Consider the following 26831-nt stretch of genomic DNA (forward strand, 5'->3'; position numbering starts at 1 on the left):
TATATCTAATAATCTCATAAAATCTCATCAATTTATAAATTAATTTTTATATAATTTCTTTGTATATACAATTTATAAGGCTGAATCAAGAGATTCAAATCGACGTCGTTATCGTTGACCTAATATTGGTCGGTCGGACCCGGTATACACGACCTTAGGACTCTTAAACGCAAATTGTTTCATGACTGCATTCTGACAGAAGGAAAAAAAGATGTAACAAGCTGCTTCGACCTGTCTGACCTGCGTTAGAATCCCAAAAACTGACTGCAAAGTAATGAATTTTGCGAATACTTTCTTTTATTTATAAAGATCATATTACAAAAAGCATGAAGAAAAGAAATACTCAGTAGTGTTGGGAACATGGGGGGTTTCGCACGCATGGCAGATAGGCAGGAAGAAGAAGATATATATTTAACCAAAAGACTAATACAAAGACGTGTGGAAACATTAACAGATGTACGTTCAGGCATGCAGAGGGAGGGAAATGAGTAATCATTCATCGAATATACGAATTTTTGTCATGAAATCTGCAGCAGCAAAGCTTGACGCATGCAGCTGGGTTTACTTCTTATTGTCACAGAGAAGTGCACGGCAGCCGTAAAGTATAACAATACTGAAGCCCAAGAAAAAGCCGATGCCTGCAATAGAATAAACCTTGCGCTTCCATATTTTATAAGCGTCTGGCTTTTGTCTGAAGACAGGTTTCATCCCATCTTCCACTACTCCACGAATTGGACTTCCGGGATCTACTTCCTCTATTTGAGCTCTCGTCAGCCCACGCACCCTCATCACGCTAAGGTCTTCGTAGTTTTGGTCCAGTTCTTCGCTATACCTCAGAAACAGAGTGACGGTGCCAAAAAGGGCAACCAGGTTGATGAGGGCAGCGACCAGCGAGAGGAAAAAGGGAATCAACCAGTTGTGGCATTTGGCAGGGGAAGCCGAGGATATTGAGGAGAGGATGACTCCTTGGAAAACGAAATATAAATTGGTGAGCTGAAGAGCTTTGGCTTCTATTTTATGGATTCGCTCTTCTTGTTTCTGGTTGATTGCTTCGAGGTTTTCTATGTCATTTTGGACCTCAGAACTGATATTCTTTCCTGGGGCGGCATCTTGTTCTATTTTACCCATTCTTCTTCTCCAGCTAGCGATCTCAATGAAATCTCTGCAAAGAACGATGCCAGTACTTGAGGGTTGTTTTGTAGCCAAATTTACGAATATTGATTGACTCAGGCACCGATCGAAGACTCTAGCTAGGAAACCTCCAGACAATTACCCAGATGTGACCCATTCATTTGGTTAGACAAGAATTTTAAATACAATTACTATGGGCCAAAAGGAATGGTAGGTATCAACGTCCTCGCGAGCAGAATAATTCCGAGAAAAATAAATTTTTCCATCATTATTCATGACGACATTAGTAACGCTATTAATTCTTCTCTTTGTTGAATCAAAATTAACATACTTCCCTGCATTCAATTTTTTTGGTATGTAAGGAATTAAGCAGATCGTTAATCTTATATAAGAGATGTTATATAAGGAAGGGTTGGTTTCTTCAGCCTATAAGAGTCGGTATTGTTAGAGATATACTGCATTAATCTTGCATTGATCAGTACTGATAAAATGATCCAAAATATAGTACCGTAAATAACACGCGTCTCGATTGAGAAAAGGTCACAGATTCTTTCTTGTTTTGTCTTTAATTATTAAAAGTCAAATGGTGTCTCGATCAAGATGAAATGCATGGAAAAAACAGAACAATAATTCACATATATGATCGTCAAATCCAACCATTCTTCCTAGCAATTCCTACCTAGCTCGGGGCGGGAAACCAATGAACGATATTTAGGCGTCTAGGCCGACAGTATATGGGACAAAAAAGTCCTTGGTCATGTCATGTCATCAGATCCGAAATACATATGATTAGTAGGTGGTGTGATGATTGCATGATAACCACATATTGTACGTACTAAGATTCCAAGATACCTGTGCATAGAGAGAGAGAGAGAGAGAGAGAGAGAGAGAGAGAGAGAGAGAGAGTTCTAAATAACAAGTTAGCTAGCATGACCAAGATTGAGCCGAGGCAGCATTATATTGACTCACATTTGTGTGCAATTTTGAGTGATTTCTATGGATAATTCAAGTGGTCGGACGTTTTCAACGTTCATATATAATTCAAAAGCCGCTAATAACAAGACATTATCTCGAGCAATTAATCTAAAAAGAAAAAGAAAAGAAAGCAAAAATATTAATTGAAAAAGATAGACTTATAACTATTTTATAATTCATTTTACAGTCAATTAATGTAACCCAAGCACGTTATTTTATTAAAATGAATTTCAATTTTATAAGATTGCGTCCTATTTTATAAAGAGATGTCAAATAAACTTAGAAAAAGTTATAAAAGAATATTTCTCGTAGTTAAACTTGTACGGGTGCCTAATAAACATGGAAAAATATTATACTTTAGTTATAAAAGTAAATTATAAACTGATGTGATTTAATATACTAATACGTCAGATATCATAAAATCTTGTTAATTTGTAGATTTATTTTTCTATAATCACTTTGTATTTATAACAGTCCTTAATAAACATAAGCGGTTTTTTATTTTTGACTTGGGATTTGGAGCTGGCGCTTGCACGATTGTGAAAGTTGGAGCTAGGTCGAATCAAGAGATTTAAAACGAAGTTGTTATCGTTGACCTAATTTTGGTCGGTCGGACCCGGTATACACGACCTTGTAACTCTTCACGTAAATTGCTTCATGACTGCATTCTGACAGAAGGAAAAAAGATGTAACAAGCTGCTTCGAGCTGTCTGACCTGCGTTAGAATCCCAATACCTGACTGCAAAGTACTGAATTTTGCGAATACTTTCTTTTATTTATAATGACCATATTACAAAAAGCATGAAGAAAATAAATACTCAGTACTGTAGGGAACATGGGGGCTTCGCATGCATGGCAGACAGGCAGGAAGAAGAAGATATATATTTAACCAAAAGACTAATACAAAGACGTGTGGAAACATTAAAAAATGTACGTTCAGGCATGCAGAGGGAGGGAAAGGAGTAATCATTCATCGAATATACGAATTTTTGTCATGAAATCTGCAGCAGCAAAGCATGACGCATGCAGCTAGGTTTCCGTCTTATTGTCACAGAGAAGTGCACGGCAACCGTAAAGTATAACAATACTGAAGCCCAAGAAAAAGCCGATGCCTGCAAAAGAATAAACCCTGCGCATCAACTTTTTATAAGCGTCTGGATTTTGTCTGAAGACAGGTTTCATCCCATCCTCCACTACTCCAAGAAGTGGACTTCCAGGATCTACTTCCTCTATTTGAGCTCTCGTCAGCCTACGCACCCTCATCACGCGAAGGTCTTCGTAGTTTTGGTCCAGTTCTTCGCTATACCTCAGAAACAGAGTGACGGTGCCAAAAAGGGCAACCAGGTTGAGGAGGGCAGCGACCAGCGAGAGGAAAAAGGGAATCAACCAGTTGTGGCATTTGGCAGGGGAAGCCGAGGATATTGAGGAGAGGATGACTCCTTGGAAAACGAAATATAAATTGGTGAGCTGAAGAGCTTTGGCTTCTATGTTATGGATTCGCTCTTCTTGTTTCTGGTTGATTGCTTCTAGATTTTTTATGTCATTTTGGACCTCAGAACTGATATTGATCTTACCTGGGGCGGCTGGGGCAGCTTCTTGTTCTATTCCACCCTGCATTTTTCTTCTCCAGCTAGCGATCTCGATCGATGAGATCTGCAAAGAACGATGCAAGTACTTGAGGGTTGTTTTGTATCCATATTTACGAATATTGATTGACTCAGGGACCGATCGAAGACTCTCGGAAAACTCCAGGCAACTACCCGGATGTGATCCATTTGGTTAAACAATAATTTTAAATACAATTTTTATGGGCAAAAAGAAATGGAAGGTATCAACGTCCTCGTGAATAGAATAATTCGGAGAAAATTAAATTTTTCCTTTTGGGCGATCTTCGTCATTGTTCATGACAACAGTAAGGCTATTAATTCTCTCTGTTGAATCAAAATGAATATATATACTTCCCTGCATTCAATTCTTTTGGTATATATATAAGGAATTAAGCAAACCATCGTTTTTATAACATCGATCGTGTTTATAAGATCACTGCAACTAATTTTATATACGGCATTTTTTGCGGCCGGCAGGAGATGGGTTGGTTTCTTCAGCCGGGGCAGGTTTGGGAGTAGAAAATTATATCTCAAACTTAAAATTTTAATCTCATCATTATAACTTTCTTAAATTTTCACACAAAATATAATAAACAATTCAACTTTTACAAATCCTAATTCAATTTTTTTAAATTTTAAAATAATTATAATATTAAAAAATAATATTTTAAATTTTTATCTCAAATTTAAAATTCTCGTCCCTACTTCTAAACCTGCCTTAATCGGTATTGTTAGAGATATACCGCATTAATCTTGCATTGATCAGTACTGATAAAATGATCCAAAATATAGTACCGTAAATAACACGCGTCTTGATTGAGAAAAGGTCACAGATTCTTTCTTGTTTTGTATTTAATTATTAAAAGTCAAATGGCGTCTCGATCAAGATGAAATGCATGGAACAAACAGAACAATAATTCACATATATGATTGTCAAATCCATTCTTCCTGGCAATTCCTACCTAGCTCGGAAGCGGGAACCGGTGAACGATATTTAGGAGTCCAGGCCGACAGTATATGGTACAAAAAATTCTTTGGTCATGTCATGTCATCAGATCCGAAATACATATGATTTGTAGGTGGGGTGATGATTGCATGATAACCAAATATTGTATATAACGTACGTCTAGTACTCTAGAATTTTTTTTGGAGAGTCCCCAACCTTAACAATGTACGTACTAAGATTCCAAGATACCTGTGCACAGAGAGAGAGAGAGAGAGAGAGCCAATTCCAAATAACAAGTTAGCTAGCATGACCAAGATTGAGCCGAGGCAGTATCATATTGACTCACATTTGCATGATATTTTGAGTGATTTCTATGAATAATTCAAGTGGTTGGACGTTTTCAACATTCATAATTCAAAAGCCGCTAATAACAAGACATTATCTCGAGCAATTAATATAAAAAGAAGAAGAAAAGAAAGCAAAAATATTTGTAAATCTCTTTCATATTAGAGTACGTATGAGCTTGTATATGGCTTTTGTTGATCTCCTTCGATCATTACGGTTACAATTGTGGGTTTTGACAAAACTGTTGCGATGTGTTGAACTCAAAATTTCAAATTTTGTATATTTATATATCTACACATGGATTTTGATGATAACAAATGAATTCAAAGAATAAAGAAATCTCAAGTTCAAGTTGTCTACACAATGGAGTCAAACACATCAAAAAAACAAGCATGAATAAGAAGGGAATAAGTTCACATTAAAGTTATAGAGTAATGTTGTAAATCTCTTAAAAATTCAAAATTAGGATTAAGATTCAAAATTAATATTTTATCATAAAGCATTAAAATACATTTTCCACATGTGCTGAATATTTTGAAAATTTTGAAAGATGATTGATTGTCATCTTTTACATGTGCATGCCTTGATTAAAGAGTTGAATTTTGAAAATATTAAAGATGATTGATTGTCATCTTTCACATGTGCATGTTATAAACGACATCACATAATCAGCCTTCATCTATGGGATTACACCCACCATTACGTGATCTCTGTATATTATATTCAGCATGATTACAGGCATATTGATCGTGCTTTTATTTGTACAGCTTGCAGTATATATGTTTCTTTTCTTGTAAAAGCTTCCTTTAATAGCTCTGTTTCTACAACTATAAATTGTATTCGAATACTCAATAAAATCTGTACGTGGTTTATACACAATACTTGTGTTCAATATTCTCTATATGGTATCAAGAGCTCCTTAATCTCACACGAGAATTTTTTTTTTCCTGGTCTATACCATGTCTTCACCCGTAAGCAACTCTGGCCCCCCACCCATCTCTAACACTGAATCCACTCTTTCCCTCGTTGCTATCAACACTGCATCTCAGCTGCCTATCAAAATCACAGCCACGAATTTTCCTTCATGGCGTGCTCAGTTTACGTCTCTTCTCATTGGGTATGATCTTTGTGGTTTCGTGGATGGATCTTCCCCCTGTCCACCGCGAGCTATCACCAGTTCCTCTAGCACCGTAACCTCGTCCCAGTCCCCTGCATACCTTCATTGGTACCGACAGGACAAACTTCTCCTCAGTGCGATTTTTTCGTCTATCTCCGAGAACGTCATGCCTCTTATCGCCATGGCTGGTACCTCTCGAGAAGCATGGGACACCCTCACTCGTTTGTTCGCAAATCGCTCACGAACCAGGGTCATGCAACTAAAGGAAACAATCACGTTGAATCAACGTGGATCTCGCTCAGTCTCTGATTTTTTGCAGTCCATCAAAGCCACGGCTGATGAACTTGCTCTCATTGACACCCCTCTGACCAATGATGATCTTACTCTTCATGTTCTCAATGGACTTGGTGCTGAGTTTCGGGACATTGTGGCTCCCATTCGAGCTCGGGAAAACTCTCTCACGTTTGAAGAACTTCATGATCTTCTCCTTGGACATGAAGCCTATCTTAAACGTCTGGATCTCACCTCCTCACCACTGGTGGCCACTGCCAACACATCTTACCGCAGAGAAAATTCATCTCCAAAAAATCAGTATCGCCGAAATACAAAAAAACCTCAGCAACGTAACAATCGTCCAGCTCCTACGTGCTAGTTTTGTGATCAAACTGGTCACACAGCCAAGAAATGTTATAAGCTGAGATCTCCCGATGCAGTTGTCAACTGCACAACCACTGCTGGTCGAGAAAAAAAGTGGCTCATGGATTCCGCTGCCTCTCACAACATCACCACTGATCTCTCCAACCTTAATATTCATTCCGAATATGATGGACAAGACGAGGTTATCATCGGCGATGGTACAGGTTTACCCGTTACTCATGTTGGTTCTATGAATTTCACTGCACCCACTCGTTCTTTCATTCTTGATAACACCTTATGTGTTCCTTCTATACAAAAAAATTTGATTTCTATTCACAGCTTCACCAAATCTAACCGTGTCTCTGTTGAATTTTTTCACTCTCATTTTCTTGTGAAGGACCTGACCATGGGGGCACACCTGCTACGCGGTAACTGCGTTGAAGGCGTGTATCCACTTACTACTCTAGACATTCCAAATAAACAAGTTTTTTCAACTCTTGTTGCTGGGACACGGGTTTCTCTTGAAGCGTGGCATAATCGTCTCAGCCATCCCTCCCATAAAATTATGCAACATCTTCTCACCTCTCTTCCGTTGTCTTCGAAAAAGTTCAGCAGCACCTGCACTTCCTGTCACACAAATAAATCCCACAAGCTTCCGTTTTCAACCACATCTCAAATACTATGTATTATTTGTTGATCACTTCACTAAGTATTGCTGGATTTTTCCTATAAAAAATAAATCTGATGTTGCATCCATTTTCTCTCAACTTGTTCCTCTTCTTGAACGACAATTCGGTCACAAAATTAAAAATTTGTACACTGACAATGGTGGAGAATTTATCAAACTCAAATCCTTCCTCACCTCTCACGGCATCAGTCATCTTACTACAGCCCCTCACACGCCACAACAAAATGGCACTGCTGAACGACGTCACCGACACATTGTCGAGACTGCTCTCACTCTCCTTCATCGTGCAAACATGCCCTTAACGTACTGGCCCTTTGCATTCAAAACAGCCGTCTACCTCATCAATCGCTTACCCACCCCTGTCCTTAACATGCTAAGTCCTCTAGAAAAACTTTTTAACCGACCTCCTAACTATCTCAAACTTCGTACCTTTGGGTGCCTCTGTTTTCCATGGTTAAAACCATACAACACCCACAAACTGGAACCCAAGTCTCTCCCTTGCGTTTTCCTTGGATATTCCGACTCTCAGAGTGCTTATTTATGTCTTCACGTGGACACTAATCGCACATATATCTCTCGGCATGTGACATTTGCTGAAGATATCTTTCCCCTGCATGCACCAGATTCACCTCTCGTACCCACCCCTCCATCGCGTCCCTGTCTCGTGGATCTCTTCTTGCCCCCTGTTCCTCCAGTCACACGATCGGCTACACCACCTCTTCATGCAGTCCTACTTCAACAGCCAGTGCCCCCTGGTCAGTCTCCTTCACATGAGGTTAGTATCACTGTCCCTTCTTTTTCATCATCTCTACCTCCACCAGAGACTTCTTCTCCCCCAGAAATTCCTGCTCCACCTGAGGAACCACCTCCACCTGAGGATCACACTCCTTCAGAGGTCTCATCTTCCTTGCGTACTCACCCTATGGTCACTCGCTCCATGAACAACATCTACCGACCGAAACAACTCTATTTGGTCACTAAACATCCCGTTCCTTCATCAGTCGAGCCAACATGTGTTTCTCAAGCTATGGAAAATCCAAACTGGCGTCAAGCTATGTCCGAGGAATTTACTGTTCTGGTTCGGCATGGTACCTGGACTCTTGTTCCTCCCCACTCGTCTCAAAATCTAGTCGGCAACAAATGGATTTTTCGCCTCAAGCGAAACCAAGACGGTAGCATCGCACGGTACAAGGCTCAACTCGTTGCAAAGGGCTTTCATCAACGCTCTGGCCTCGACTATGGCGAAACATTCAGTCCGGTAGTTAAGCCTACAACCATTTGGCTTGTTCTCTCCCTCGCACTGCAGCAAAATTGGCCTCTCTTTCAGCTTGATGTGAACAACGCGTTCCTACATGGGTCACTCACTGAGGACATTTTTATGAAGCAACCAGCAGGCTTTATCGACCCATCTCATCCTTCGTTTGTGTGTAAACTTCACAAGTCCCTATATGGACTTAAACAGGCACCGAGAGCATGGTATACGGCCCTGCGTCAAAGCTTACTTCAAATGGGTTTCAAAAATTCCAGCTCTGATTGCTCTCTCTTCATCTATAATTCTGGTGGCACCACTCTACATGTCCTCGTCTACGTTGATGATTTAATTCTTACTGGTAACAACTCCACCCGTCTTCATCAACTTGTTCATCAACTTGGTGCTGAATACTCCTTAAAGGAACTGCAACCTCTTCACTACTTTCTGGGTATTGAGGTCATTCCTACCACTAAGGGTCTCTTCCTCACTCAACAAAAATACGTCCGTGACTTACTTGATCGTACCCGCATGGATGGTGCTAAGTCGGTAACCACTCCTCTGTCCACAAGTGTCAAACTTCATCTTGAAGATGGTTCCCCTCCAGTAGATTGCACGGAATTTCGTCGCATAATTGGTGCTTTACAGTACCTATCCTTTACACGGCCTGATATTAGTTTTGCTGTTAACAAGCTGGCGCAATTCATGCATACTCCCAGCTCTATTCACTGGCAAGCCACAAAGAGACTCTTACGTTACTTAAAGCACACTGTCCAGCATGGTATTCTGCTCCATCGATCGTCCCCACTTCAACTACGTGCCTTCTCGGACGCCGACTGGGCAGGAAATCAAGATGACCGCACCTCTACTACTGCCTATCTTCTCTTCCTCGGTTCTAACTTAATTTCATGGCGAACCAGGAAGCAAAAAGCAGTCGCTCGATCCTCCACAGAGGCCGAATATCGAGCCTTAGCCGCTGCTACCTCTGAGATTGCATGGGTCAAGTCTCTTCTCCTTGAACTTGGTGTTCCTCTCTCAGAATCTCCCCTTTTACTTTGCGACAATGTGGGTGCAACTCACCTGAGTCTTAATCCAGTCATGCACTCTCGGATGAAACATATTGCTATTGATCTCCACTTTGTTCGTGACTATGTTACTCGTGGAGCATTACAGGTTGCTCACGTACCAACTCAAGATCAACTGGCTGATCTACTCACTAAGCCACTTTCTCGTTTGCGGTTCCAACTCCTTTACTCCAAGATTGGCGTAACATATGGTACACCATTCTTGCGGGGGCGTATAAACGACATCACATAATTAGCCTTCATCTATGGGATTACACCCACCATTACGTGATCTCTGTATATTATATTCAGCATGATTACAGGCATATTGATCGTGCTTTTATTTGTACAGCTTGCAGTATATATGTTTCTTTTCTTGTAAAAGCTTCCTTTAATAGCTCTGTTTCTACAACTATAAATTGTATTCGAATACTCAATAAAATCTGTACGTGGTTTATACACAATACTTGTGTTCAATATTCTCTATACATGTTTTATTTGAATATTTTTAAAAGTGATTGATGCTTTTTTAGACTTATAAAAAAGGTAGATGATTTTGTTTGAAAAATTTGAAAAGTAAAGTGTGCTCCTTTTGTCATATACAAAAAGTAAAAAATTAGGTTTGAATTTTTTGAAAAGAAAAGTGTGCTCCTTTTGTCATATACAAAAAGTAAAAGCTTAGGTTTGAATTTTTTGAAAATGAAAGTGTGCTCCTTTTGTCATATACAAAAAGTAAAAGATTAGGTTTGAATTTTTTGAGAAGGAAAGTGTGCTCCTTTTGTCATATACAAAAAGTAGAAGATTAGGTTTGAATTTTTTGAAAATGAAAGTGTGCTCCTTTTGTCATATGCCAAAAGTAAAAGATTAGATTTGAATTTTTTGAAAAAGTGAATGAAGTTGTCTTTGACATGTGAATCTTTTTAAATTTGAATATGAAGTCTCATATGCCTATAAATAGATCATTTAAGAGCTTCACATTCACAACATCAAGAGCATACAACATTCATTCAAAGCTTTCATTCTCTCTTCTCTAAGTATTGAGCCTTAATCCTTGTTCATTTTGAGAGATATAGTTTGGTCTGTATTGTTCTTATTTCACTCTTTGAGGAGTGGTTTCTGATAACCTACCCACTATCAGCTCTTGTATCAGAAAAATGGTGTGTATAACCCTTATGCGTGTAGAAAGTGTTCTACACAGGGAATAGTTGAATCACCACGTGTAAGGTGATTGCAAGTGTAGAGGGTGTTCTACACGGATCCTTTGTAGCGATATTGTTCAAAAGTGTAATAGGTTTCTATCTCCACCTGAAGGAAGTTGAATAGTGAATTTGAGAATCTTCAAGGGGTAGCTTGAGGCGAGGACGCAGGCAGTGGGGCCGAACCTCGTTAACATACTGAGTTTGCTTCTCTCTTACCCTTTCTCTTTATATTTATTACTATTTCATATTTTGTTTATATTTTATATTATATATTTTATTTATAATTGTTATTTTTTTTAATACAACTCAATTCACCCTCCTATTGTGTTAGTCATAAGGGCAACACGATGCATTCTTTACTTTGTCAAAAAGTGATCAGGGTGTGAATATTTCTATTTCAAAGAACAGAAGAAGAAAAAATGCAAGTTTGCTCAATTCATTTGCTTAAAAATGCAGCCAGCTGCGCGCAGGACTCAGCTTGGCAATTGGGCTAATTTATATCAATCCTGCTCGGTCTAGTGCGTGGTAGATCTATGTAGTGTACGTAGTGAGCGTCTATTCCCACTAGAGGCAACACCTTCTAATTTTACCTATGAGATTCCTTTCGTTTTTGTGTCAAATATAAACAAATTCTAGCTGAAGAGTTGAATCAGTGTCTTAGATTGTAAAATTTTTATTATTGTAAAGTAAATATAATGTGATCATCTCACGTCAATTTCTAAACTTTTATGAAATTATTTTATAGACCTAACACTTCTGATCATCTCGTACATATTTTCTGAATGCATTTTTTCTTGACATAAGAAAGCAGCAAGAATCAAGAATCCAGGAGCAATTACCGGGTCCGTGAGCTGAATAAACTTGGCCTATACTCAAAACTAATTTTGCTTCATCTACAAGATCAGTACTGGTCTTCACCTTAATCAAGGAATTGATAATTTTAATTAATTCAATTCAAAGCAGTCTTGACGTGTGTTTTCAGTCGATGTTTAACACATTCATGTCGACCCAAATCAATCCTCAAAACAATGCTTTGAACATATAATATTGGCTGTAAACGTAAAAGAGTGCAATGACACTCATTTTAAAAACGTGATATCAAGTATAAAAAATGAAAGTTGCATTCGTGATCAGTATGTAAATATTATACAATCATTTTAAAAAAAGTGAATAAATATGAGATTCACATAAAAAGAAATTAATTTTTTAATAATAGACTCCATCTATTTTAAAGCGACTGCACAACATTTACACATTTTACGACTATACATAACATTACTCATTAAGTATTAGCCATCTTCCATGGTCTCCAGTATGAACCTTTAAATTAAATTATACCTAATAGGCTCAACACAGCTAAGTTAGCTAACAAAAGAATCTAGTTGGTTTGCATAGCAAAAGAGAGAGAGAAAAAAAAAATTATAAAAATTTATAACAAGTTAATTATAAATAATTAAAAAATATAGAGCTCAAATATTTCTCACATATCTAATGGAGTTTAGTTTTCTTTAATATATTTTTTAACAAATTTCGCTAGTTGTATTTATTATTACCAAAAGATGTTATTGATTTTTCAACTCTAAATAGAAATGTAAAGAATATTTTTGAAAAATTAAGATGATAGTTAAATAATAGTTATTTTATTTTATTTCTAAGAAAAATATTTAGAAGCATTAATTAATAAACATAAATGGGTAAAGAAAAGGGTAAAAAGTAAAAACCCAAGGGGTATTGTTGAGCCAAAAATTAGTAAGTACACAAAAATAAATAAAAATGTTGAGCCACGAATTTAGACGATGGAAAATTAGTAGACAATTCCCAATTCCCAAGCGAGCCCTAACCCCACTCCCCCAGATTTTCTCCACCAGAAATTTTTAACTATTTCCCTCTCCAAACGCCATTTCCATATCCCCTGGCCTCTCGTGGTCGAATTCCCATTCTCCTTTATACATAATTTCCACCTCTCTCTCTCTCTATGTTGTCTCTTTGATGCGAGTATTCGTAACTTCTGGGAATCAGCCTGTGACCGACCGGGATTGGCACTCATGTTGAGCTCCTCTTGCTCTAACTGTCTCACTCACCGCCCCTTCCTTCTTCCCTCTATCTCTCGGATTAGGGTTTCGAACCGACCACGCACTTTTTCCCAAAGTACCCCGAATTTCAGGAGCTTTCGATCTCATTCGGACCTCTTAAAGACCGTAAGCAATTATCAAATTTATATTTTCTCGTTTTCAACTTCTATTCATATGTGTGTGTGTGTAATCTGTTTAATTTGGTGAATTGAACGTGTGATTGGGGTTTAACTCTCTGTTGGGTTGCTAGAAATATTAGCAAAGAACCCGAGTTTTTTAAATATTGCTAGAAATAATTAACAAAAATTAAATATTTCAGGGTTTTTTATCGACTATCGGGAACCCGAGTTGGGAGGCTTAGTTGAATTTTGTTTTACTTACTGACTGCATATAATTGGAATTAAATTCCTTTGGAGATAATATATATATTTATATATATATATATATATATGATAATATATATTGAATACGACTTATCAAAATAAATCAACTGAATGGTTCAGGGTTTATTTTAATTTTAATTTTTTATAGTTTTTTTGGTATTTTTATTGGTGAGAGTTGTGGGTTGCTGAGGATTTTCTTTTTCCTGCTTATTGTGCAGAAATTGAAAATATCATGCTTTAGGCATGAGGATTTTGCCTCAGAGACCCCAAAGACCGAATTTCTTGAACATTATCTGCCTGAAGAAACGGTGAAGACTGAAAATGACAAGTTATGTGCCAGTAAAGGAGATTGGGCATCAAATCTTCGGGAGGTAACACTTCTCATCATGATTCCTCCCATATCATGGGTATTTGATGCTAATTATATTTCAGGTGCTATACATGCCATTCTTTTTTTTTTAGCCTAGAAATGTGCTTTGGATTGTTTATCATTTGGTAGATGGCAAAGAACTACATATGGAATGGCTAATTGGATTAAGGGGCTTTTAGTATAAAAGAAATCTAAGCATTGTGTGGTGTATATTTGTGAAGCTGTTATTTAGTATTTAAGAGATCTAACAATTGAAGTTATGATTTAGTGGTGAGGCAGTTAGCTCAACTATTATTGTCCCTGAAGTCTGCAAGTTTTTTATAGGTCCCTGCTATCTGTTATTTAGTGGTCTGTTTGACATAGGCTTTGTATTGTTGCCTAGCGTGTGACAGAAAAGGTTTTCCTTTCCATTTTATCATAATTTCCACTGTAAGCCCAAGATGCTGTCTAAATCACCTCTCTCCTTTTTTTTTTTTTTTGCAGCAACCATCCAAGCACTTCAATAGATCTGTGATTATCCCCATATGTGTAGAAAACTAGGAACAAAATTTTACTTTCGACTAGGATACAGTTTTTATTGTAACTCAATTAGAAGTTATTACTAATTATGAAGTAAGTTTTAGATATATGACATATTTGTTAGCATGCACTAAGCTGTTCACTTATTGGCTCAATTGACTTTGCAGGCTGCAAATGCAGTATTCAGGGTGATTGGGAGCAGATGGACTGTACCCTGGACAGCAGAGACCATATTGAAGGTTATGCTTCTTTGGATTGCTGCATTTTGGTTTATAGGCTCATGGATGATTCCATTTGCAGCCCACATTGCAGGTTTCAATAAGGACTCTCTGACATTTAGAGGCCAAGCCTTATTGAGCCTCATAACTGATGTAACTGAAGGCATTGCTGGAATTGCAATCCTTCATCGCTGTCTTTCTAGGTTTCGTCCTCTTCCACCTGATTGGTTTAGGTTTAACCTTAGAGGGAACTGGCATATAGATGTGATTCTGGGTTGCTTGATGTTTCCACTGGTTAATCGGCTTTCACAGTTGAACCTTAATCTACTTCCTCTTTTGCCTTCTACACCTGTCACTCTCTCAAGCGTAGAGCAGTCAATTTTGGCTCGAGATCCTGTGGCAATGGGATTGTATGCAGTGGTAGTGTCAATTTGTGCTCCTGTCTGGGAGGAAATAGTCTTTCGTGGTTTTCTTCTTCCTTCCTTGACAAAGTACATGCCTGTATGGTGTGCAGTACTGGTGAGCTCGGTTGTCTTTGCTCTAGCACATTTTAATGTACAGAGGATGCTACCGCTTATTTTTCTTGGGGTGGTAATGGGTGTTATTTTTACACGGTCGAGGAATCTCTTACCATCAATGCTCTTGCATAGCCTCTGGAACGGATTTGTGTTCCTGGATTTGATGAAGTAACTTCTTTACGTTGTGCTTGCTTGATATAGTACAGTGATTGGCCCATCCAACATCAATGAAGCACAACTCCAGGCTCATTTCGTGGGGCTGCAATTCTTCCAAGTACCGAGTCTATTCCCCTTACACGGATGGATGCCTGTTCTGTATCAGTAAAGTTGATCCCAAAACGCTGACAGAAAGCAGTACCGCGAGTCCACCTACTGAATGCAAGAAGTACCAAGTACTAGGCCGACGTGCTATTCATTCCATCAAATCTTGTTTGTTGAGAGCATCATTCCACCACTCTGTTCATGTCTTTGATGACATAATGGGTATAAGGTATAAAAGAGAGAATGTGAACAATAATATTCCAAAATGGATCGTGTATTCTACTTGTGTGAAATTCCCTTATAAATTTTGTTATGGGCATTTTCTCATTCTTCCTGTGTCCTCTTCTGTTCTGTTCGTCTTTGGTGGCATACATTTTTGTTACCTAGGGCAAATTATCTGGGATCAACCTTCTTACCCGAAAAATGTCAATGCCGCCTCATTCCCCTATGGGCCAAATTAAAGGGCCTGGAAGATATGCCCTTTAATTCCTCGTGAAGTTTGACGAGGAACAATCCCATATATTCCCTTCCCGAAGATAACAGGGAGCTCAGATAGCAAGCTCTTTTGGTCTGGAATTATTAACGCAGACGGGGAACTTATAATGTCTACTACAAATTGGGCTAGTTAAGGTAGATTTCACGGTGTGACGGAAGATATTAAAACCAATGCCCAACGAGTAGATACCTTTGTCGGCATGCAAATGCAATCATATTTTATTGAACACAGTTATTTTGTGTGGAACTTTGGTTGCCTGACTCTAAACTCTAATCTCCGCATGTGCATTTGGTTTTAAGGAACCACCCTCCTCCTAGAGGTCCAGAAAAATAAAATTGCAATTCTAACTAAAATCATTGCAAACTTCCAAAATCATAAATGTCAGGAGTGGGATTTGAACCCACGCCCTCTCTCGAAGACCAGAACTTGAGTCTGGCGCCTTAGACCACTCGGCCATCCTGACTTATACTGGGAATCTGATTATTCTTTATTATTGAACGTGAGATCATTCTTTATTTCTTGTATACGTGGATCCTTGAGAACAATAGTTGAGAAACATATATTTAATTATCTTAAAAGAGTATGAATTATCACAAATCCTTCTCGCGCAGAAATTAAAAAAAAAGAAATATCAAGAAGAATAAGCATTCATGTGTGGTTCTCGTTAATTAATTGATCTGTTAAAATATGATCTAACACTTAAATTGTACAATGATTTCTTTGAACTTAAATATTTTTAATTAATTGAGTAATATTATATATAATCGTAAAGTGTCAATATCATATAATTATTTTAGAAAAATAAAATTTATTATTAAAAAATTAATTTTTTATTTTTTTAATCTAATTGAAACTTTGTCACAGGCCAATGTGGGCACGTTGTTATGGGTAACCGTCACGCGCATTCATGTGGGCGCACCTAAGTTCATATAAGGACATGATGGCCGTCACCGGATCGAGCGGTGCATGCGACTCTGCATGTTGTTATATATACGTCTCAGAAAAGATATGTCGGCTTCTGCAGTGTACTCGATCTTGGAGTTGGGGAATGTAAATAAATACTTGCAGACTTGCAGCTCTCCCAGAAATCAATGCCTTGCTGTTTATAAAGAGTAATATTATTTGTAAGTCTCGTACATCATATACTTTATTTTTTATTTTTTAAATTTTTTTAGATTTATTTTTTTAAATTAATTCAATTTTTTTATTCATTATTTATATAACAAATATTTAATAAAAAAAATTAAAAAAATAAATAACGCGTGGTATATAAGCTTATGTTTAGAATTTTTACAATGTCCAGTATGTATATTCGGGGTCCTCGCGAAAATTTCCAGGGCTAGCTAGAGCAATATTAATGTTACTGTCGCCTAGAACAAGTTCTGGATCTATACTTATATATCACCAGAGAGATGAGTAAAATCATGAAAATTAAATATGAAGATATTGTTAACGCCTAAAACTAACGTAACAGGTCGGAATAAGAGAAAAAGTTATGCATAGTGCACTAAGGTTATGTTTGGTCACAATAAATTTTTATCTCAAATATAAAATTATCATCTCATCATTACAACTTTCTCAAATTCTCATATAAAATATAATAAATAATTTAACTTTTTCTTAACTTTTTCAAATTTAAATACAATAATAATATTAAAATATAATATTTTAATATTTAATCTTAAAATTTAAAATTTTCATCTAAAAAATCTCAGTGGTCAAGCAGAACCTAAACGTTCGAGGTACTCTCAAAATACTCTACTATTATTTATTATTTTATTATTACTTTTCACATATTTTTTACTATTATTCATTACTTTATTATTATTTTTTACTTATTCTCAACACTTCTCACCACTCAAACCTATATAGACTATTCGAACTTCCATCAATGCTGTTTGGACTTTGGAGCCCCCGATGGTAGTTCAATGAGGTTGTATGATGTTTGTGTGTTCATTCGTGACAATAAATAATAAATATATGCAAGAAAAATAAAGGAAATAGATATATAGATTTACGTAGTTTAGCGTAAAACTTATGTATGTGGGAATTTTGGCTAGGAGGAAAGAATCAATTATAATATGAATACTTTACAGTCTCTAATCATTGTCTCTCATCTTCGCTGTACAATAGAGATCGAAGCTCTATCTTTTAAGAAGTTGTTTTTGCTGAAGTCTTGTTGTGAGATTGAAGAATTTGAAGAATAAATTTCCTTATGTTATAAAACTAATGAAAAGAGAGAGAGCGAAAGAAAGAGGTTTCTTATTTCATAATATGAACCTTGAATGATACACATATATATAGGAATACAAATGTCTTAATTGACGGCTAAAATCTGGTCAATTATGATGGCTAAATGTGGTCATACAATACAAGTCAGTTTATAACACTTCCTCTTTGGATGACCATATTTAAAGAATATGTCTCGTTAAAACCTTACCAAGGAAAAATCATGTGGGAAAAAATCAATCAATGGCGAAGGAAAAATAGTACAGTATTCATATGTACCGCTAAGTATTTTAGGATTGCCTCATTAAAACCTTATAAAGGAAAATCTAGTGAGATAAAACCTTAGCGAAGGAAAAAGAATACAATCAGCACAAGTCTTCAAGAAATTACTTCCCTTGAAAAGTGCATGATAATAGGTTTTCAAGTCTCCGTATTTCAATGTTCTGCATAATCTTCTTAAATATTGCAGTTGGTGATGTTTTAGTAAATAAATTTGGCAAATTATTACTTGATCGTATCTGCTTAACATCAATTTCACATTTCTCCTCATGAATTGCAATGATCTTCTTGTGTGGATCTAAAAGATAACTGAGTGCAATTTGCAAGATATATCAGACCTCCAATTACACTGAGATAAGGTATTTCAGAATCAAGAATTTTTTTCATCATTTTCACAAAGATGAAATGGGTCTTTATGCTCATCAAATGATCGAACAACCATTGGAGTACTCAGGAGACGAGTTTTGTCCATATATAAAGTGTTTCAAGACTTTATAGTGAAAGGTCTTTGCGTTGATGCATCTCAATATTGTGTATCAATTCTTTAAATGATGTAGTTGATAATATTTTGGTAAAAAAATTCACCATATTAATTCAAGATCATTTTAACATTAAATTCACTACTCTTCTGGAGTTGTGCTGTTCTGGAGTTCTTGTAAATAACATAATTAGTGGATAAGTCATCAAAATTAAGTTGCTAACCTCCATATTCAACAAAAATGATGTCAAGCTTTTTAGACCAAACAAGCACTGCAGAATTTTACAGCTCTTCTGTAGCTGTCAGGCACCGCAGGGTATGATGCTACATCTCTTGTTTATTGTAGAGAAATGATTTATGAGAGATACTGTGAAACAATAGAGATGCTTTGTCATAATTTTCTTTATAAAAGAAATATTCAGCTCATCTTTATTCGCATCTCATCTTTTTCACTTTTCTGTAATTAGTCTGCATTCTTACTCTGCAATGGCTCAGCAATATTCTCATGACCAATATATGAGGTATTCTACACCTTGTTCACCAGTTGTTTCTGTTTCTACCGTAAGTGTTATAATGCAATACAATAACGATCTAACTAATAAATCAGACAATGATGCTATCTATGAGTTTGTGAGTTTCGGTACCCGATACTCATCAACTATTGTCGCATTTTCTCAGCAACTACAATCCAAAACTTGTGATATTGACAAACTCAACTAGAAAATTTATATCCTTTAGCGACTTCTTCTGGAGTCCAACATGAAGATAAGAGCAATAAAGTAAGAGAATATAAATTTAAAATCTTTACTTAAATCTTCTTTTTGTTTGCCTCCTCCTTTAGATAGGTATATCATGCAAATTTTTGAAAAGCAAGATCATTTAAAGAATTAGGAGAAGAACCTCAAATTTTTGTAATTTTGTTTCGAGATAATAAAATAATATTTCATAAATATTTATATTGTGTTTCTATCTTCTTGTAGATGTTTTATGTGCTTCATTTTATTTCTGTTTTAATAATGCACACTTCTTACAAAACCGTAATATGAATTTGAAATACTAATTGCATTTAAGATATGGTATTTCAGAACAAATAATTTCATTCATCTCCCCTTTGAAGGCAAAAGGGTTTCAAATTTATATTTCAAATATGTGTAATTTTCATAAGCTTTTATAGATCGTCAATGACATTTAAATCATCTATATAAAATGTAATAAAAGTTAATATAAATACTGAAAATATATGGAAAATAGTTTGTTCCACGTGCGTTTGGATTGTTTTAGATCATATAATGATTTTTAAAACTTGATAGAATAAGTACTTCAGAACTATATGCTTCATACATTTCATATCTAGTAATCCATATAAATATGTAGTTAATCATGCATACTCAAATTTTCGGTAACTTTCAAGCTAATAAAAACCTCAATATAATTTCATCCACTTCAAAAGCATATCAATATTATTTCTACTAGATACCGACTCGTAATTTATATATCACATTTTCATTTCCTTTATACAAATACCCACTGATACTCAACAAGCATCACCTCTTAGGTGTTTGGATTACGAGTCCATATGTATTACATTTTACCAATTATATCAATTCTGCAGGAATTGTTTTTATCTATTTTGGCCAATATTTTTACGTCGGTATTTTTCAACGGTTCTTGGCTTATTTTTTTCATTACTTATGGTAACGTTAAGTGCCATCTTATATAAAAATACGTTGTCGACAACGTTTTTATTTCTATCAAGAATTTCTCCAATACTCATAAAATGTATCGAGATCTTGTTATTTTCAGGTACTTGTTCTCTTCAAAGAAAGACATTTCATGAAAAATCTCTTCAGGAGGATTATACTATTTAGGAGTTTTTATGGAAAATTTTTGTACAAAAAGTTTGGATGGATCTTATTGCTTGTTTGGTGGGTACGGCCTCTTCAGGAGTACCAATTTATTTTATTTGTGCTTTTCTCTTTCGGGATGTTTTATCTTTTGTATCAATAAGTCTCACATATTTTTAGTCATGTCTTATGTTCATTAGACTGTTAAATTTCTTAATTGTCCTATGGGGATTTCAATCCTCGCTGAAATTTTAGCAGCTAGAATATGAGACATTTTTATTTTATTGCATCCATAAATTAATTATCATTTGAATTTCCAGTTCACCTATGATAATTAAGATAACGTCGAATTATTTCATTTTATTTGCTTCTAGTAAATTTTTTTTTCCTCTCCTAGTGGCAAGACTCTATAGTAAAAGAATTTTCTGGTTCTTTTATAGACGTCTATATGAAAATTATTCGACTTATCGTAATTGATTTTAGATGATCAAGATAATCATGAAAAACATACAAATATTTTGAATCAAATATTATTTGTATAATATTTGAATTAAATATCACTTTTGATATATCATAATATTTGATTCAATAGTTATATAATATCATCTCAAAGAGAAAATTGATAGTTTTTGCAATACAAGCTTCTGGTCCGAAATCATAAAATCCAATATCATTCATTTCAATGAATAATGTGAAACTAGTAGGACGTGACTAATGATTTCTTAACAAAAATTCATTATTTTGTTTAGCTACTAGAAGACCATATATAAATTTAGAATATATTGTAAACTTTTACACTCGATATTGCTACGTCAGGAGCACATTTGAGGTATTCATTTTAAAGCACTCGATATTGTTACTTCATGAGTATATTCGAGGTATTCATTTTAAAGCACTCGATATTATTACTTCAAGAGCACATTCGAGATATTCATTTTAAAGCACTCGATATTATTACTTTAGGAGCATATTCGAGGTATTTATTTTAAAGCATATATTTTTTTGTGACTTTTTTCTATACAATTATGCAACTTCAGGTGCATTAATCATAATGAGCTTTTGGTACGTGTATCATTCATTTAAATTATCTCACAGAATTAATAGATCTTTTATTATAAGATACTTAATAAAATTATTGATTTAGAACGATCTTTCAAGGATGTTCAATTTCTATTCTAAGATGAATCTTAATATCAATAATTCATAACAAGTATAAAAATAAATAGAACTTATATATAAATTATGTGAATAAATATAGAATTTTATCAAGTAATAATAAGGAATATAAACTTTAATATTCACCTTGAAAATTGCAAATAATATATTGAAAAACTTACTTGAAGTAGAAGACCACTAGTTTCAGAATCAACAGAACCTCGTGCTGGTATAATGTGACAGACAAAATATGATCATATAATCAGTAGAAGCGCAGGTGTAGGTACTAGTTTTGTCATCGTACGTGTAGCTATACGCGCGTGGGCAAGCGTACTTGTGATCGATTCGAAGTTCGGTTTCTGCAATTCCAACTCCGTCTTCTACAGCAAACGTAAGCCCATCGCACACCCACCGAACCCTTTCCTTGACGTGACCACATTCATCTCCTCCCGAGCTCACCATGGCAAGATCGCCTTCGATGACACCTCCATTGGCAGCCACCTCACCTTCTTCGATCTCTGGCTTATCGTAGATTTCGTATCCACTTGTCTCTCTAACTTGGGCATCGAGAAAGGCCATGTCGTCCTCCTCCTCTATCCTAACTCTATCTTCTTCCCCGTCGTGTGCCTCTCTATCATGTCCCTCGATGCCATTATAACCATCACCAACCCCCTCAACACCACAAGTTCATCTGCACCGTCCCAATGTTTCACATCTATGGTCTAGCAGTGTTCACGCTGGCCCTACTCACGTTAGGAACAATGTTTTGAATACCGTACCAGATGACGTACCGGTCAAGGCACTGGAACGAAATATTTCGGTACCAGTACCATTTCGTGTACCGTTTCGGGATAGTCGATATATAAATAAATTATATATATAAATTATATTTCAAAATAATAATCTATATATGAATAAATTATACATAAATACATATGTATATATAAATTATAAATAGTCTAATATGAATTGGGGTAAAAAAATAAGATTATAACTTAAAAAAATGAAAAAAAAAATATGAAGGCCGAAATACCGAAATACCGGCCGGTACAGGTAGAAATACAGGCCGGTACGGCCAGTATTTCAGTTGGTACGAAACAGGTACCTTACCTGTACCGGCCGGTACGGTACGGTACCAAAAACACTGGTTAGGAACAACGGTGGTGATCCTCTCCAAGTATGAGATGCACGATATGCTCTCGGCGATTCAAAAGTACCGAGTAACCTACCTCCACTTGGTGCCCCCATTCTGGTGGCGCTTGTGAACGGTGTTGATCAGATACTGTCCAAGTACGATTTGAGCTCGCTACAATCAGTCTTGTCGGGTGGTGCGCCGCTGAGCAAGGAGGTGATCAAGGGGTTCGTGGAGAGGTATCCGGCAATAACAATTCTGCAGGGGTATGGTTTAACGGAATTGACGGGGGATGGCGCATCGACGGACTCGTTGGAGGAGAGTCGGTGATACAGTATGATAGGGTTGCTATCTTTGGGCATGGATGCGAAAATTGTGGAGCTGGAGACCGGTAAGGCATTACTAGTCAATCGGACCGGCGAGCTTTGGATTAGAGGTCCATCAATCATGAATCGTTAAAGGGAGCGCCTACGATCAGACCGCTCCCCGACTCGGGCACCTCATCGGTTAGCGATGAAGCCATCAGAATTTAATAATTCAATAAATATTGCTCTTTCACAGAGACAGAGAAAAACAAAAAAAAGAGAAATCGGAGCTGGAAGGTGGAATATTCTTCCGATCGTACTGATGACGTGTTATAAAACTAATGAAAAGATAGAAGTTTCTTATTTCATAATATGAACCTTGAATGATATCCATATATATAAGAGTACAAAAATATTAATTAATGACTAAAATCTAGTCAATTATAATAACTAAATGTGATTATACAATATAAATTAGTTTATAACACCTTAAAAGTCATCTAGCCACCCCTTTTATCCTCTTGCTCCTGCTTACTTTATTGTCCCGTTTCCTTACGTCACGTATGATCTTTACGTCACATATTTACTTTTCTCCCCAACATTATTATTTTTTCTCAACTTTGTCCTGTTTCCTTTTTTGTTTCTTTCATCCTAATGAGACCTTCCACTTGGACTAGGCCTAAAAAGAGAAATTCTAATCGTCGGCCGGTCCAAACATTTCACACCACACTCCGTGACGTGGTGAACCCGATCTGTTCGCCACATCACGGTTTCAGATCCCTGACCCAATCCGTGACCCACTCCACTTCGTCTACACACACAAAATCAAAAATTTTGGTCCTTCCCGCTTGAGCCCTCCATCTACCCCGATCTCGATCTCACTTCCGTTGCCCTACGTCGATCCCTCGATCCCGATCTGACTTCCGATCTCACTTTCGTTGCCCTACGTCGATCCCTCTGTTCTCCTGCATGCAAGAAAGCCGCCCCTCTCTAGTACGAGAGAGCCTCGAGCCCTCTCTCCCTCTCTCACTTCCATAGCCCGATCTCCTTCTCTCACTCTCTCAGTTTCGTAGCCGTCTCTCTCTCTAAACCCGTTCTGAAATCTATGATTCGAAGTCATACATAGGTGCGTGCATGCGTGTTTAGCTCACCTCCAAAGTTCCAAAATCACGGTAAGTTTTCGTACAGCCTCAATCTCTTTGGTTACCCATTACATAAAATGTGTTTAAGTTGGGTTTTCTGGGTAGAAGAGAGACATTGAGATGGGGTTATGGTTGTTCAATATTTTATGTATAGATTAATGTATTCTCTTAATCATTTATTGAAGGTAACTAAGTTATTTGGTTCTGCCCACCAACTGTTTGATGGAAATCTTGAGCGAAATGGACATTATGTGTGTCTATGGTTGTGCCAATCACTATCTGTGTTCTGGTTTGGTAACCGTAGGAGATACTTTAGGGATTTTTGTGTCTCATTCTCACATATGCAAAGCAGATTTTTTATATAACTAAGATTTGGTCTTTCTCAACTTCAGACCAGGGATTTTTTTGGGTTGGCCGATCGGGAGGGGCAACGCAGTGGAGGGACCTCGAGCTTAGCCCGTAGATGGCACACGGCAGACCGAATGGCAGACCAGACAGCAGCTGGTACGATCAATGACTAATGCCGGACAATTTGGGTTCGGCGAGCGGGAGGGACGACGCGTTGGAGGGAGCACGCAAATTCGAAGAGAGATTTGGGGGGATGATTACGTTCATTTTATCAACCTGGGTAAAACGGTAACGTTTTACTGTAGCATTAAAAAAAAAAAAAATCCACATCGACAGAGTGTGGTGTATATTACTGTGCAGGCTTAAGTGTAGCATAACTCAGCCTTTCCTCCTCCTACTTTCTTTACACTTTCAGCTCGTTGCTTTGTTTCTTGTCATTGGAAGTTTTAAACATCGATGATCTCATGATCATGTCAACCTTAATTGTCCTTTACTAGCGCTAGCGACTCAATGCACGAGAGCTAGCTAGCCAAAGATCATTTTCCTGGCTACTGATGCTAAGCCAACTAGATAGCCAGCTCTTATCATGTCATGGGACTGTTTAGTACGTGTCCAACCACTACAAACACAACCATTCACCTGCTCAATATAAAGAAATTCCGACATAAAATATTGATAAATGTTCTTATGCTTAAATCAATAAAATACATCATACAAATAATTTAGAATTCAAATAATGCAGACATAAGGAGTAGGCCGTTCGTACGTAGCCTCAAGGTGTTACAAAGTGTTGGCATGATTTATTTATCGAGAGCATTTGGTAATTGCCGTCCACATCTTCAAATTATAATAATATTTTATAGATCGAAGTCATTAATATATAAATATTAGATGTTCACTTCCATTCCTAATTATACAAAGGTGGCCACACATGAAATACCCATAACTTTTCACATCTCATGTATCTGCATCACTCCCTTAATTAGTAAGAATAATATTATATATAATTATTTTTGTGTATTATCTGTATATTTTATTAATATAATTAATTATATTAATTTTTTAATGTATAATTAATTATATCAATAAAATATATAAAAATATAAATAAAAATATCTGTTTATAGAATTTTTGAGTTAACAATTCAATTTTATTGGTCATGCCGAAGGATTTTGTTGGAAAAGATATATGCATGCCGGCCCTTCTCGATCGTGCAATTGCATATCGTACGTGGCCCTGCGCGTATCCCTTAAAATAAATATTGACGAGTGACATATTTGTACAGTTATTGGGAAAAAAGATAGAGAGAAAACAATTACAATTTGGAAAAAAATATATGCTGACTGGATCTCAATTCTCCGTGGCAAATTAATAACGACATGAGTGTCAGAGTGTGTTAGCTAGGTCGAGGTTCCCACTACCCAGGGCATGCAGTCTACAGTGTCCCCACAATACATAACGAGCTGATCGTCTACAAGATTTGCATTGGGGCAATACACACGTGGCGGTGGTGGATCACGTATCATTTTTATTATGATAGTAAAATTTTATATACTATACAAACATTATAGTCATCAACATACAAGCATAGCCATGCATTAATAGTATCAGAGTTACATGTCGTCATTCCCAATAGCAGACCAACTTTAAGGATATTCTTTCAATCACTATTAAATGGTCAAAATTTACCATTTCAGTACAGTATCTAGTATACTCTACCATTTTATTTCGTTTCGCTTTAAATTTCAAACATTTCGGTCAAAATTAAGTGTTTCGATCCCCATTTCATTTCATGCTATTTTTGTAATTTTCTTATACTTAGATGATATTTTTATAAATTTTAAATCCAAACCATATTTAATTAATTCTAAAATATAAATATATTTTATATAATTTTTATTTTTTTATAATTTTAATATGTCCCCTCATTCTCTATTTTTTTTAAATATAATTATTTTAATAATTAATCTATTCTTTGATTTTGTTTCTTTATTTTTGTATCTTAACTCAAGTTTGTGATTTTTTTAACATATATTCATTTTATAAATATTTAATTCTTTTATATATATACACATATACATGATATACACTTACATATATATATATATGTATTTATTTTATTAGT

At 36.2% G+C, this 26831-nt stretch overlaps 2 protein-coding genes, 1 non-coding gene and 1 pseudogene across 3 annotated transcripts; 2 read left to right on the forward strand and 2 right to left on the reverse strand.

Moving 5' to 3' along the window:
- Window positions 1–12745: 12745 nt before the first annotated feature.
- LOC122290276 lies at window positions 12746–15625 on the forward strand. The gene is made up of 3 exons (XM_043097904.1): window positions 12746–13155; window positions 13631–13783; window positions 14469–15625. The coding sequence occupies exons 1-3, from the start codon at window positions 13003–13005 to the stop codon at window positions 15207–15209; spliced, it is 1047 nt and encodes a 348-aa protein (XP_042953838.1). The 5' UTR covers window positions 12746–13002; the 3' UTR covers window positions 15210–15625.
- A 548-nt stretch (window positions 15626–16173) lies between these two features.
- Window positions 16174–16257, reverse strand: TRNAL-CAA. The gene has a single exon. It is a non-coding gene; the product is annotated as a tRNA-Leu (tRNA).
- Window positions 16258–21989: 5732 nt separating this feature from the next.
- On the reverse strand, window positions 21990–22358 carry LOC122289369. The gene has a single exon (XM_043096345.1). The coding sequence runs from the start codon at window positions 22356–22358 to the stop codon at window positions 21990–21992; it is 369 nt and encodes a 122-aa protein (XP_042952279.1).
- A 57-nt stretch (window positions 22359–22415) lies between these two features.
- Window positions 22416–23370, forward strand: LOC122289370 (annotated as a pseudogene).
- The last annotated feature ends 3461 nt before the right edge of the window (window positions 23371–26831 follow it).

This window comes from Carya illinoinensis, chromosome 12 (genome assembly GCF_018687715.1).
Source record: "Carya illinoinensis cultivar Pawnee chromosome 12, C.illinoinensisPawnee_v1, whole genome shotgun sequence".
Taxonomy (NCBI): domain Eukaryota; kingdom Viridiplantae; phylum Streptophyta; class Magnoliopsida; order Fagales; family Juglandaceae; genus Carya; species Carya illinoinensis.

Bases quoted from the DNA above. Each gene is read 5' to 3' on its own strand.
- LOC122290276 (XM_043097904.1), top strand. From the start codon at position 13,003: ATGTTGAGCTCCTCTTGCTCTAACTGTCTCACTCACCGCCCCTTCCTT. The intron at 13,156-13,630 runs GTAAGCAATTAT...CTTATTGTGCAG, and splicing joins ATTCGGACCTCTTAAAGACC to AAATTGAAAATATCATGCTT. The intron at 13,784-14,468 runs GTAACACTTCTC...TTGACTTTGCAG, and splicing joins GGGCATCAAATCTTCGGGAG to GCTGCAAATGCAGTATTCAG.
- LOC122289369 (XM_043096345.1), bottom strand. From the start codon at position 22,358: ATGGCCTTTCTCGATGCCCAAGTTAGAGAGACAAGTGGATACGAAATC.